The sequence below is a fragment of the Alosa sapidissima genome, chromosome 18, assembly GCF_018492685.1.
Source record: "Alosa sapidissima isolate fAloSap1 chromosome 18, fAloSap1.pri, whole genome shotgun sequence".
In the NCBI taxonomy this organism is placed as follows: Eukaryota; Metazoa; Chordata; class Actinopteri; order Clupeiformes; family Clupeidae; genus Alosa; species Alosa sapidissima.
Window position 1 is genome coordinate 11,816,638 of NC_055974.1, and position 12,181 is coordinate 11,828,818.

Here is a 12,181-nt window from a genome sequence, read left to right on the forward strand (position 1 = left end):
AATAGAAAACAATTAAACAAAATATTATCGGGGATGCTTTTAAATCTGATGGGCATAATTTCCTACTGGTCTCTTGGAATCAATAATGTGTACATTACACCTCAAAGCAACATAACCTATCATTATAATCACCATCATAAGACAATATGAATAAGGTTATAATTTACATGGATTCTCAAGGCATGTATACCCCAGTACTTCCTGATTTAGACCTTTATGATTATGCTGCAGTTGCCAATGAAATACAAATATTTCATGACTCATCTTGGAGGATATGTGGTTTATCGGTATTTCATCTGCTTTGTCAAAGAAAAGAGGTCATGCTAGTTGCACTTAAGCCTTTTTTCATTTATCAAAACTGGAGTCATAACATAACATGGAGTCAACATGAAATGACTTAATCCCCAAATCATGGTCATTCTATTCTGACAAGAGACATGGAGATGGAGTTGGAGTATCTTAAAAATGCAGTGACGGATGACATTCATGCTCTCCTTTTCAACACATTCAAAACACAACCATTTATTGCATTGTGACAAAGCCATCACAACAACAGGTAAATATTAAATCAGTTATGTCATGAATTGAGAGTGAACATGACTGATACACAAGCAACACATATTCCATTGTAATATCTCATGTTGATGATCAATATACCATAGATTATGCTTCAAATGGTATACTCACGTAGGGCAAATGAATAAAACTATATCAATGTTAATCATACCAAAAATGTACCGCATGACATACACAAAAAAATCAAGCAGGTGATTTTCCTTTTCACTGGTTCTAAGTGGTGTTTATGAATGAAATATGCCACCATGCAAACATTCTGCTTGATTCACATGCTAACTTTCTTTAGACACAAGTCAATGTGTAAGAATGGAATGTCAGAGTGATTACAGTCAATTTTTTTCATGTAGGGCAATATACATAATCAGGTTTGAGGTTTGAATCACCTCGGCTTTTTCTCATTAAATTTGAAAGCTGTTTCAGCTATACCAAGATGTACCACAAAATGTTGCACAGTGCAATACAGTCAGATTCGTAAAATATTTTTTTAAGGTCTAAACATAATTTTGAATGTGGGAAAGGCTTCCATTTCAAAAGAGAATAAATACAGTATTTACATCAGCATCTTTTTCCCAGAAAAAGTAAGGGATTTAAGCCCTGTTCCGTAAAGAGAGTTATTCTAAGGCAAAATAACTGTTCATATGTGTCACAAAGGTTGAAAAGAAATTCTCTAGACTGAAATATTAGAGACCTGCCAATGACATCTTTGTGACATGTACTTGTTATTAACATATACTGAACATTCAGCAACACTTCAACTCACCCAGTTTTCCCACCTGCCCTCAACCTATCCAGGGAAATCTCTTTTTTTTTTTTTTTAAAAAAAAGGTACAGAACAGTTAATTGTAGGGGGTTTGAAATGCAACTCATTATAAATGTTGGTTTTAAGTGACATAATCTGTGCAAGGCAAAATAAATACTATGACAAACTATACAGTTAAGACAATGTAAATCTGTACAGAAACGGATAAATATGCTGATAATGAGCAGCTCGCATTTTCCTTTGCTCCATTTAACACGTTACGGTGTACCACACTGTGAATCGAAAAAGCAATGCTTTCGTGGTCTGCTCGCAAAATGATTCATCTCCATTTTAAAAAGTACAGATAATAAACAATGAAAATATTTCACAGTGTGACCAACACGTTCATGGAACCCACAGTCAGTAATAGCTTATTTAGCATTATGAGTCAGAAGAGGCCACAACTGCAGAATAGGGTAAACAACCAGGTCTAATTAGCAATGCCTCGTCAAGAGGCAATCAAGCGACAAGGCAGCCTTTTTTGTCTTCTTTTCTTTGTTTTTGTTCTTTTTGAAGTATGCAGTATCTTCCTCAAAGCACAACCTAAAAAACGTAAGTACCATGATTTTTGAGTCCCTAAATATAAAACCGGTTACCCAGGTTAAATCAAGCAAAAGACATGTATTAACACACAGTGTTGACACAGACAGAAGCCTGAGTCTAGGCTTGCCATTGTAGTGGGGAAAGTCTGGCACTGTAGTTCACTGCTCCTCAGCATGATGTGTGTAACGTTTGTACCTTTGCTCCACCCAAGTAGTGTGTCTATACCTGACTGAACGTAATGGGAATTTCATTCTACTACACTAATCTGGCATGAGCAGAGTGTAGGTGTGTGTGTCGACTTGAGAAACCCTGTGAGTGTGTTCATGTGAATGGATATGTTACAATATTTTACACGTCTCTTTCCTTTCAGGGAACTAACTGGGTGTGCGTCACCAGTGACTTGCAACGCTTGCCGATGGTAACTTAATTGCTCAGGTACTCATTTAATGTGCAGACACGGTCCACCTCTCCAGCAAGCGTCAGCTTTCTGCCTTCCCACACTGCAATCATTTTATGGGTCAGTGGTAAAACGAAGACGTGGGCTAAGTGGTATGTGTTTGTGAGAGAGGGAGACTGAAAAAGAACAAGGGAGTGTGGGTGTGGTTTCACATTTTGCTATTCCTACCCTATTCGCCCACTCTCAACTTCCTCAGGTATCACCACACTGCTAAAAGCTAGCCACAGTCACTGACATGCCACTGTTATTGCCTGGGATCCTTCGATTCAGCCACTGGAAGGTAACTCTCCTCCAGCAAGACTGTGGGACCCTAGTGTGAGATTTCAAGCATGAGAGAAACGAATAAGGTCATGGCGAGCAGGAGGGAGAGAGGAGTGGAATAGAAGAGTTTGAGGCTTTTTCACAACCACTGCAAAGCTTCTCCAGTCTCTCAGGTAGTGCAGTGCAAAGGCTAACTAGGTGCCTTTCAATTATTCAGAGATTAGAAAACATCCAGGTCCAGAGGCAAAAAAATGAGTTTTTGTCAGAACAAGAGTTCAAAACTGTCTGAAAACTATCTGAACCGGTCCTTCCCATCCCTTTCCCTCACTGGTAATGACACATTCCGACCCAATCTGGTCCCATCCCAGTCCCTCTCGATTGAGTTCCCACCGAGCTGGTCTCCAATCTTAGGGGCCAAAGGTTCCCTCCTGATGGGTGCTCCTCCAGCCGCGACAGCTGCCCCTGGGGGTGGCTGCGCTCTGGGGAACTGCTGTGCATCCAGCAGGTCCTTATACTGGATCTCCGGGCGGATCATGCGAAGGCAGGCCTGCCGCGTGGAGTTGTCCAGACTCGGGTGTAACTCGTAGCCGAGGATCTTGACCAGGCCGCTCTGGAAGGGCCGGATGGTTTTGTCGCGGATTCGGCTGGCCTCCACGGGCTTCCCGCCGTCCCTCAGGCAGACCCGAGCCAGGACATCCCGACGCGTACGGAGGAGAGCCACCTCGGCCTCCATCCGCGCCCGCCCGAAGCGCTCCACCTCCTCCCAGAAGGTGCGGTTGAAAGCTTGGTACAGGTGCCAGTCCAGCGCATTCCACTCCCGGAGCTTAAGCCTCTGGTCATCGGTCAGGGCCAGGGCTGCACCCAGGTTGGCTTTGCTTCCCCAGCTCCCACCAGCAGCGGGTTTTGGCTGTCGGGCATTCAGGCTGAAGGACACGACTGCGTCCAGTGGCCAGCAGAGTGCATGGCGCAGTAGCACCATGGATTGGTCGAAGTACTCGGAGACCAAGATGAGATTGAACGACTTCCTGATCTCCGCCTCGCCGCGTCTCGCTAGGGCAGCTGTGTAGTTTGCATTGTGGTCCAAGCCAAAGTCAAACCAAAGCAGGTTTCGCGCGTAATGGTTGTTGCGCAACCTTGGGTCGTAGTAGCGCCGGGGATCGTTGGCAAAATCACCCAGGCCCTTTGCACGTTTGAAGGCAGGGGCTACAGCTTTAAAATAGGCATAGGAGGACTCCGCCAACTCTACAGGATCTCGCACGATGGAGAAGTAGAAGGTATCAGCAGGCATCACTTTCTCTACCTACAAGACAGTGAAATTCAGCTTAAAGTTGAAACGACAAAAACAGTAACATCGCAGTAACAACAAAAACATTGTCAACACCAGATTTAATCCACACAAAAAGACTACTTAGAAAATAACATATAATGTGACACACCTCTGGCTTATTGAATCGCATGTGATTGCCCATGATGTTGAACTCTACCATACGGGGTCCTCTGTAACCTTTGACCCTGTGCGCGTTGAAGAGCAGCGGGTAGCCAAACTGGTAGCCTAAGGGTAGAGCGAAACGCAGACTTCTCTCCTCCCCGAAGCGGTACAGCATGTTGAGCACGGTGCTACTGGCTGTCTTATGGGTCTTCAGGAACATGGCATGGGTGTGGGGTCTGCAGGGGCCCATTGGGGAGCCATGGCCATCGTCAGAGGACAGTGGAAAGACAGACCGTGGTCTCTCTGGCTGCATCCAACTAAGTGTGTAGGGGTGGAGGTTAAAAAAAAAAAACAGGTTAGGTTGTGTAAGGTGTGTTCCTGTATGCATTCCTTGACAAGTGAAAAGGCGAAGAACAGCCGTGTTAATTGTAAATGAGTAGTAAATGTGAGTAAATGAACAGCGTTCTCAGTTCCACCCAGGCCAGTCTATCTGAATGACTGATCTCTCTATGCTGACACAAATTGAGCCCCAGACAGAATACACCACAGCCCGCGTCTAAAGCAGAGTAAAACCACATTATGAGTAAGCCACTCCTTTCTCCTATTTGTTGCTTACATGCACTTTTTTATTATTTGATGGAAAACAAGCAGTACAGTGAAAGCACAAGAGACAGAAGGATAAGAGAGGTCACTGGGCATTCTCTGACCTTTTGTTGAAGAAGCCCAGAAGCTGTCCAGTGAACGCAATGGCCACAAACACCAGCAGCGCTTTCCAAATAGGCCCAAGCCGATGACACCCCAACCACCGCATTCTTCTGAAGAGAAGAGATACATGTGTTACATAAATAGCTGGCTGGATGATCAGTCATTGATGAAATACCGGTAATAATAGTTTGTCATACGTTTTCTTTGAATTACCACTTTTGTGTCTTTTGAGCCTTTGAGGTACACACTGATAGGTAGGCCTATACCAGGGGGTAGTTTTCAAAATGTGTGCGCTTTGGCAAACAAAGCTGTCATTCAGTGTACAGTCAATATCATGAACAAACAAGTAGGCTAACTATATCGTTAGAAGGATCTCATGCTATCAGTATAATACTTTCGTGCATAGGCTACCACATCTGTCGAAACCACGGCCGGATTTTTGTTCGTACGACTGCGCTTATTTGCACCTCATTGACTAATCGTTGATCTTCACAAAAATGAGGTTGAGGCTAAAGATTTATGTCGATGTGAAATAAGCCCTCGATTTTGAAAGAGGCGGCGTTCTTTTACACCTGCAGTAAACGCGTTCTTCAGACTTAGGTCAATACAACAGCTAGCCTATAAAAGGCAAAAGTAATAAATTATATAATGTATGATGGTTTATCAATGGTTAGTCTGCATAAGCGCGGCCTTTGTTTTGAGGATTGATGCCTCTCTACATAGACTCCATAACGATCAACATATTAGGTTGTCATCTGATAACACAGCCCGTGCTGCGTTTTTGTCTCTAATCCGAGCATCTTACCTTGCTCTTCGCCTGAAAACCATGATCGAACCGGGCCGGTGTCTGTGGTGCGCGGCACTTGGCGGCTGCAACCACGGTGCATCTCGGAGACTACGGCCGTAAGTGCAGCAAGACCCACGACGTTACTTCGTGAATAAATCGCAAATGCATAAAGAAGGAACCAATGGTATTTCCAAACGCGATGGAGAATAACAAGACATGAATCTGCTTCATTGGCCGTCGACAAGTCTATTTTTCGAACTGTATCTCCGATTTCTTACTAACCGCAGCTTCTGATGGTGAAAGCAGTAGGCTTTGTGTATGAGCCTGGTGTGTGTGCATGGGTGGGGGCACGACGAGTGTGGGCTGGTATGGGAAGGGAGGGTGGCTGGCTGAGATTTGAGCACATACAGTACACAAGCTGCTAGTCGCGCTGTGACGTCATGTCTCTCAGAAGAAGAAAATCAAGCGTATAGGCTCTTGGACCCGGTCAAAAAAAGGCTCGTGTTAAAATTGAACCTTTTTACACTCGAAAACTATTGCGAATTTACTGAGGTCACTACATGAAAGCGACCCTGAATTTCAACTTCAGCTTTCTAACAGCAATGGGACATTCATGACTCACAATCTCAGACTAAAACTATAGGCTACTACTATAGGCCCTAATTTAATAAATAAGCTGTTCGTTCAAGTATCTTAAGACTCTTTCCTAAATACATGGATACCACACATCAAGATGTAGCCTAGCCTGTGTAATGTAGTACTCATAAATATCATCTCCATCTTCCCTCTGAAGAACATTGGTGCAAAATGGCAATGTAACCACATAATGAGAAGAGGCAATATTAATTAATCTAAAAACTAGGCCTAAAGGCTATTCTGTATCAGATTATTATTTGCAGTTTTTAGAAATAATTAGCAGGAATCCCTGTAATTAGTCACCATACCAGAATGTACAAATAACAAATAAACATAACTGGGCATAAAATAGGGATACACAATATTATCAGTATGGCAGTACCAGCAGATAAAAGCTTAAAGTTTTAGGGGAAGTACCATACTATGTTAAAATAGGATGACATTTTTAGGCTACTTATGTCTATCAAATTACATATCTTACATCAACACCTTGCAATGATTTCCTTATTTTCATGAGTGATCGAGTGTCTACATTTCTTAGGGTTTAATGAATGAGAATGAAAGTGTTATACCTGTATGTGCAACAACTACGCCATTACAATAACAGTAATATGTTAATTCAATTAGAGGCCCTTAAAGGAAATAAAAAATATGTTAATATATCGGTATCAGTATCGGCAAAAATGAGTAAATCAATATTGTGCATCCATACCATAGCCTATACAACATTATAGCCCACAAAGTGTATATCTTATATTTTCTTTCATTTAATGTCCAAGTAGTTGCATGAGTTTTCATGATGTTTGCAATAAGGTCAAAGCATTTGAGCAGCATTTGACCAGCAGAAGAATTCAAATGTCCTGCTAGTGCTTTGCATGTTGGGTGTTCCTTTAACGACACAGAGATACTCATCAAGGGGCCTAATCAAATCAGTTTTAGATTCGTTCCTAATCCTCTGATAGATTTGTTTGGAAACACACTGCACGGCGGAAAATGTCACTGGCGCCTTTAAGTGCATGCTGGGAGATACCTATTTACTTATGGAGCCAGTTGACTGTTTAGCCAAGCATGTTTTACCTCATACAGTTTCACTCCCCACAGCACCTCATTCACAGTGACATGCTTTCAGAGGGTCCTCCTGGAATCCCGTAACTCAAGCAGACCCTGAGTCGCCTGAAGGAAACCTGGACAGCCCTCTAAATCCTAAATATAGGTCTAAAGCCTCTAATCGTGTGACTGTGGCTGGGCCTTGGTACACTGTGTAAGGCCTTACCACCAGCTGCCTCTCCTTGTTCAGCATCTGTGGTGACAGGCTGAAATAGATTGATGCTCGTGTACTTTGGGCCGACTCCTTTGAACTTCCTCAAAGCACAGATATGTATGTTCCCATACTTCTGTTCTGTTTGCATTTAACATCATTAGTAATATTATGACTTGTGTGTGTGTCAGAGTGAGAGAATGAATATGTGTGTGGAAGAAGTAGAATCGACTGTGTTGGGCTCACTTCAAACACATGCGTGAAATCAACGTTCCTCAAGGAGTCTGCAGCATTCGACAATCAGATATAGCACATTTGTTGTCCTGTCATCCCAGAGGCAATAATTAGCCTATAATGTGCAGTCTATTAAGCACACTATGTTGATATTTGTGTGCTTAATAGACTGCACAGACACAAAGATAGTTTATATAGTATATTTAGTATTTAGTATTTTAGTATCATGTTTATCTTCTACTGTCTATTGTACAGTGTAGTTTTTAATTTGTATATTACTTTTTCTGCTGTAAGTGCATGGTGTGTGATGTCTGTATGCTACTGAGACCTTGAATTTTCCCTTGGGGATCAATAAAGTATCTATCTAGTTCTTTTTTTTACTCCTGTGAAAGCATCCAGCCATGAAAATGCCTCAATAAGCACGGATACAATTATGAAATATTTTTGTGCTTCTCTGGCGCACATTGGCCTTTTTAAATTGGCGAGAAAATCAAGTCAACTGACATTATGATTAATCTAATCCACATTCCACAGTGACAGGTCACACATTTCCCCCCTTTTTCTAGAAGTTGGCCAGCTTGGACTGACTGGTGGGATCACTCTCTACTCTAGTCCTGGCCCAGATTCCATTGCATGAATATTTCAGAGAGCACAGTCCCATCTCCGTTGCTGTCGGTCTGTATTATTTACCAGTCTTACATGGTTTACAGATTAGCAGCAATACTGAAGCAGTGTGTGTGTGTGTGGGGGGGGGGGGGGGGGGGGTTGTCATGCTTTCAGACCAGAGAACAGCATCATATAAAGGTGTCAAATATAGACTAAACTCAATGGGAAGTTATTAACTATAACAAAAATGCAGGTCAGGCACAGAGTTCTTCCTCTGACATGGCTCTATCCACCGCTTGATCTAATTAAAGAAGTTCCGCTTTGCTCTTTATGGCCTACGTTTTTTTATGTTTTGCTGTTACAATTACTGTTCTTGAATGCAGTGAGAACATGTTATTCCTTGTTAACTAGAAAACCAACCAAAACTTAGTGGTAACTATGAAATAGGATCAGCCAAACAAGATTATACCCCCACTAATCGACCCAATACCGGAGTAATCTGTTTAATGCCATGGGGTGGCAACAACTGCTGTCCAACGCTGAAGGCTTGTTATTTCTGCATACCTTACGAAAATATTGGTGGTAGGCACAACTTCATCAAGTTACATGTACACCACCAAAAACCGTGGGTTCAAAATCTGTGAATCGACTTTTCTGTGTAAACTACACCTAGTTCATGAGCTTCTGTGTTTAACGAGTGTTTTCGAATAATGCGTTTGGTTACCAAATTGCATAGCGGTATTGTAGTGGCTGTCATTTACCGTTTTCACAGAGCGTCTCAGTGGCAAACGATGGCCCATGTTCAACTGAAAAAGTTTCTGCTAAAAAAGTGGGCAACGGTTGCAAAAGGGGGGAAACGCATGCACTCACCCCAAAAGTCCTCTTTAAGTGATCTCAGACGGTAGACTGTTTCCTTAAAATCAAACGCCGGTGTTGCGCCCTACAATCATTCGGTCCACTTCAGTAAAATAATGGGTGAACTAACACTCTCCGGTTACGCACTCCTCTCAATGAAGGAAGAAATATTTGCAGAAAGTTGAAACGCATTCTCCTCCACGGTGAACACTTCGAGACAGAGAGAGACAATATAGCCTTAAAGTAACGGCCTCCTCTGACCGGTCCTCTCCCCTTGCAATCAGCGCATTATTAAACACTTCTGTAGCCGTCACGCTAGCCTGACAATCAATCCTACTCTACCCTACCCTACCCTACCCCCATCTCCCACTGTGTCACGGTAGCCTACGTAAACCACCGCCCCGCGCGTTTATCTCCTCCTTCACTCATCTCTGCATAGCACAGGGGGCCACTCTCCCCAGACTGATGAATTGTGAAGTTATCCTTATACTGTTGAAAGTTCCATATAGGCCTACTAAAAAGAAATCTCACGATGATTTGGCTAAATAAAAAAAAAGTCAGCGAATCAAGCTCAACCCTCATCATCATCACACACATGGCCTAGATTAAATTGCATTTAAACAATTGTTATAAGCCTGCACTTCGCTTTCTTATTTTAACAGACCTAAAGCTAAGCACAAGGTTGTAATTATCATCAGTTATTACTTTCACTATTTCCAAACAAAAATGTGTATGATCTTCATATCTGACTTCTCGAAGAACTTCTGGTCGGTAGTTGCTTAGCCACTGTTTCTCCTCCCCCATCTGTTCTTGCACACAATATCCCCCGAAAACAAACGACTCATTCATCTCGGTACTCTCGCGCGGCTGCTTGCTGGCTGGGGATGATGAATAGCAAAGGGGCAAGAGGGATCACAAGCCCCACACGAGAACAGAAACTGTGGCCTGCTCTTGCTGGACGTGGCAAAACGGAGTTCTGAATGGACCCTTAGCTTAGAACGCTCAAAGGGTTGTTTTTCTGGGAACTGTGATTTTGTCTGGTTCGTTTTGAAGTCAACACGAGCTGCAGGCTATTAATATCCTACCAAGAGTAGGATAATATGTTTTGGATTAAACCGTGTCTGTTATTCTCAAACCGTTTCAAGACGTGTGTAGCCTACTCTGTGTGTGTGTGTGTGTGTGTGTGTGTGTGTGTGTGTGTGTGCGTGTGCGTGCGTGCGCGCGCGCCCGTGTGCAAGTGGCCTAACCGAGGAATGCTGAATACGGATCATATTATAGCTTACTCCAAAACCTCAGCCCAGACAGTTATGTTTCACATGTGTAACTCATTCAGCTCCCACCAGCCAGCCAGTGCCTCAATTCATGTCGCCCCATCTCTCTCTCTCTCTCTCTCTCTCTCTCTCTCAAACACACACACACAGAGACAGACACACACAGACACACACACGCACACAGACAGAAAATGGCCTTGACACGTAATTGCAAATGACAGGAAAAATGTGCTGCCTGTAAGTTGGCCTACCTATTCTTAACTATTTCTCATTGAGCCTCAGTTGCATTATTGGGCTAAATTCCATATTCATCCATCTCCGTTTCTCTCTCTACACACACACACACACACACACACACACACACACAAAGGTGGAGTGTAAGAAAGACTTGCATTTGTTGCCATTGTTGATATGACACTGCCATCTAGTGGTGCAATGTATAGAGGTGACTGTGAAATACCTGCTACGTAGCCTAAGCCTACTGAACAAGAGCTACCTCCTTTATTATAAGCTTCTGTCCAACCGTCTGGCCAGGCCATGGCAACACCCATAAGCACCACTTAATATACTTCACATAGTGGAGGCTCAGATCAAGACATGGCCAGAACACAGAGAACATCAAAAATGCACATCTTATCTCCTGTCCAAAAATGCAATATCACCTGTCCAGCAGTTACAATGAATCTCCTGCATGTGCACATGCACGGTGGATGGAAAACATATACCAAAATTCAAATTAGAGTTAAGATTATCCATAAACTCATTTATCACTTTGTTAAATTTAAGAGGATTTCAAATATAGAATTAAAACAGAGAGAGAGAGAGGCAGACATGGTTGTCCAAATATGGAATTCATCATAGTTTGATTTATATAACCACTGTTGGGAAGTAACAAGTTACATTGTAACGGAATTATGGAATTTAATTACAAAATAAACATAACTATAATCCATTATAATCCATCACAAATATTTGATTTGGACATGTCTTGATGCCTCACTGCCATTGAATGCTGTGTTAGAAAGCAGGATTTCTTCCGTTTCGGACACAGTCTATATGACCTCAGAATGATCTCACAGTAAAAATATTTTTGAGGTCTGACTTTGTGGTGGCTGTTATTTCAAATTAAATTATTATAATCTTAATTCATTTAATGAAGGATTTTAAAAGGAGTTTGACAGAAGTCAGTGTTGAGTACTGCTTTAAAGTTGACACTGCCAGGTTTAAACATTTGAAAATGGTTAACAGTTGAAACCATTCATTAGAAATGTATAAAGTAATAATACAAAAAAAATAATACACTACTTTGATAAAGTAATTGAAATACTTACACTACTATTACATTTCAAATAGTGTACCTTATAACCGTAATCTAATCCTTATAACCGTAATCTCAACACTGTATATAACTATGTAATTAAGTAAGTACATTTTTGTTATGAGCATTTATTTTCTGGCACAATGACTATGTAACTGCATGCCATGAATTCACTGGAATAATAACAAAAACACAATTGTCCCCCTGTAGAAACTTACACTAAGAGGTGGCCAAATGATGAAAGCCATTGTGCATGGATGTGAATCCCATTGTTGGCATGCAATTGAAATTAAAAGCCTACAGTGAGATTATGTGTGTCAAGGTGGAGGCACATGAAATGCCAGCTCAGGCAAGTCATAGATATTTGACGTTTTTTCTAAAGCAATGCCGTCATCTATAATCTCTCATTTATACTGTAATAAATGTGTTTAATTACCTCTTGTAGT

General features: G+C 42.0%; 1 protein-coding gene across 5 annotated transcripts; it reads right to left on the bottom strand.

The window, feature by feature from the left end:
* Nucleotides 1-506: 506 nt before the first annotated feature.
* Nucleotides 507-9,488, bottom strand: gal3st4 (galactose-3-O-sulfotransferase 4). 5 transcript variants are annotated; one of them, XM_042070381.1, is made up of 4 exons: nucleotides 9,162-9,488; nucleotides 4,773-4,877; nucleotides 4,073-4,382; nucleotides 507-3,936 (listed from the first exon to the last, which is right to left on the bottom strand). In XM_042070381.1, exons 2-4 carry the CDS (start codon nucleotides 4,874-4,876, stop codon nucleotides 2,929-2,931), a joined length of 1,422 nt encoding a protein of 473 aa, XP_041926315.1. In that variant the 5' UTR covers nucleotide 4,877; nucleotides 9,162-9,488; the 3' UTR covers nucleotides 507-2,928. The 5 variants fall into 5 exon arrangements, with proteins under 5 accessions (XP_041926315.1, XP_041926314.1, XP_041926313.1 ...); XM_042070380.1 differs by having other exon boundaries at nucleotides 4,773-4,880; XM_042070379.1 differs by lacking the exon at nucleotides 9,162-9,488 and adding an exon at nucleotides 5,576-5,940.
* Nucleotides 9,489-12,181: the final 2,693 nt, after the last annotated feature.

Bases quoted from the DNA above. Each gene is read 5' to 3' on its own strand.
- gal3st4 (XM_042070378.1), bottom strand. From the start codon at position 5,598: ATGGTTTTCAGGCGAAGAGCAAG. The intron at 4,881-5,575 runs GTAAGATGCTCG...TCTTCTCTTCAG, and splicing joins GTTTTCAGGCGAAGAGCAAG to AAGAATGCGGTGGTTGGGGT. The intron at 3,937-4,072 runs GTGTGTCACATT...ACTGTCTTGTAG, and splicing joins TGCGATTCAATAAGCCAGAG to GTAGAGAAAGTGATGCCTGC.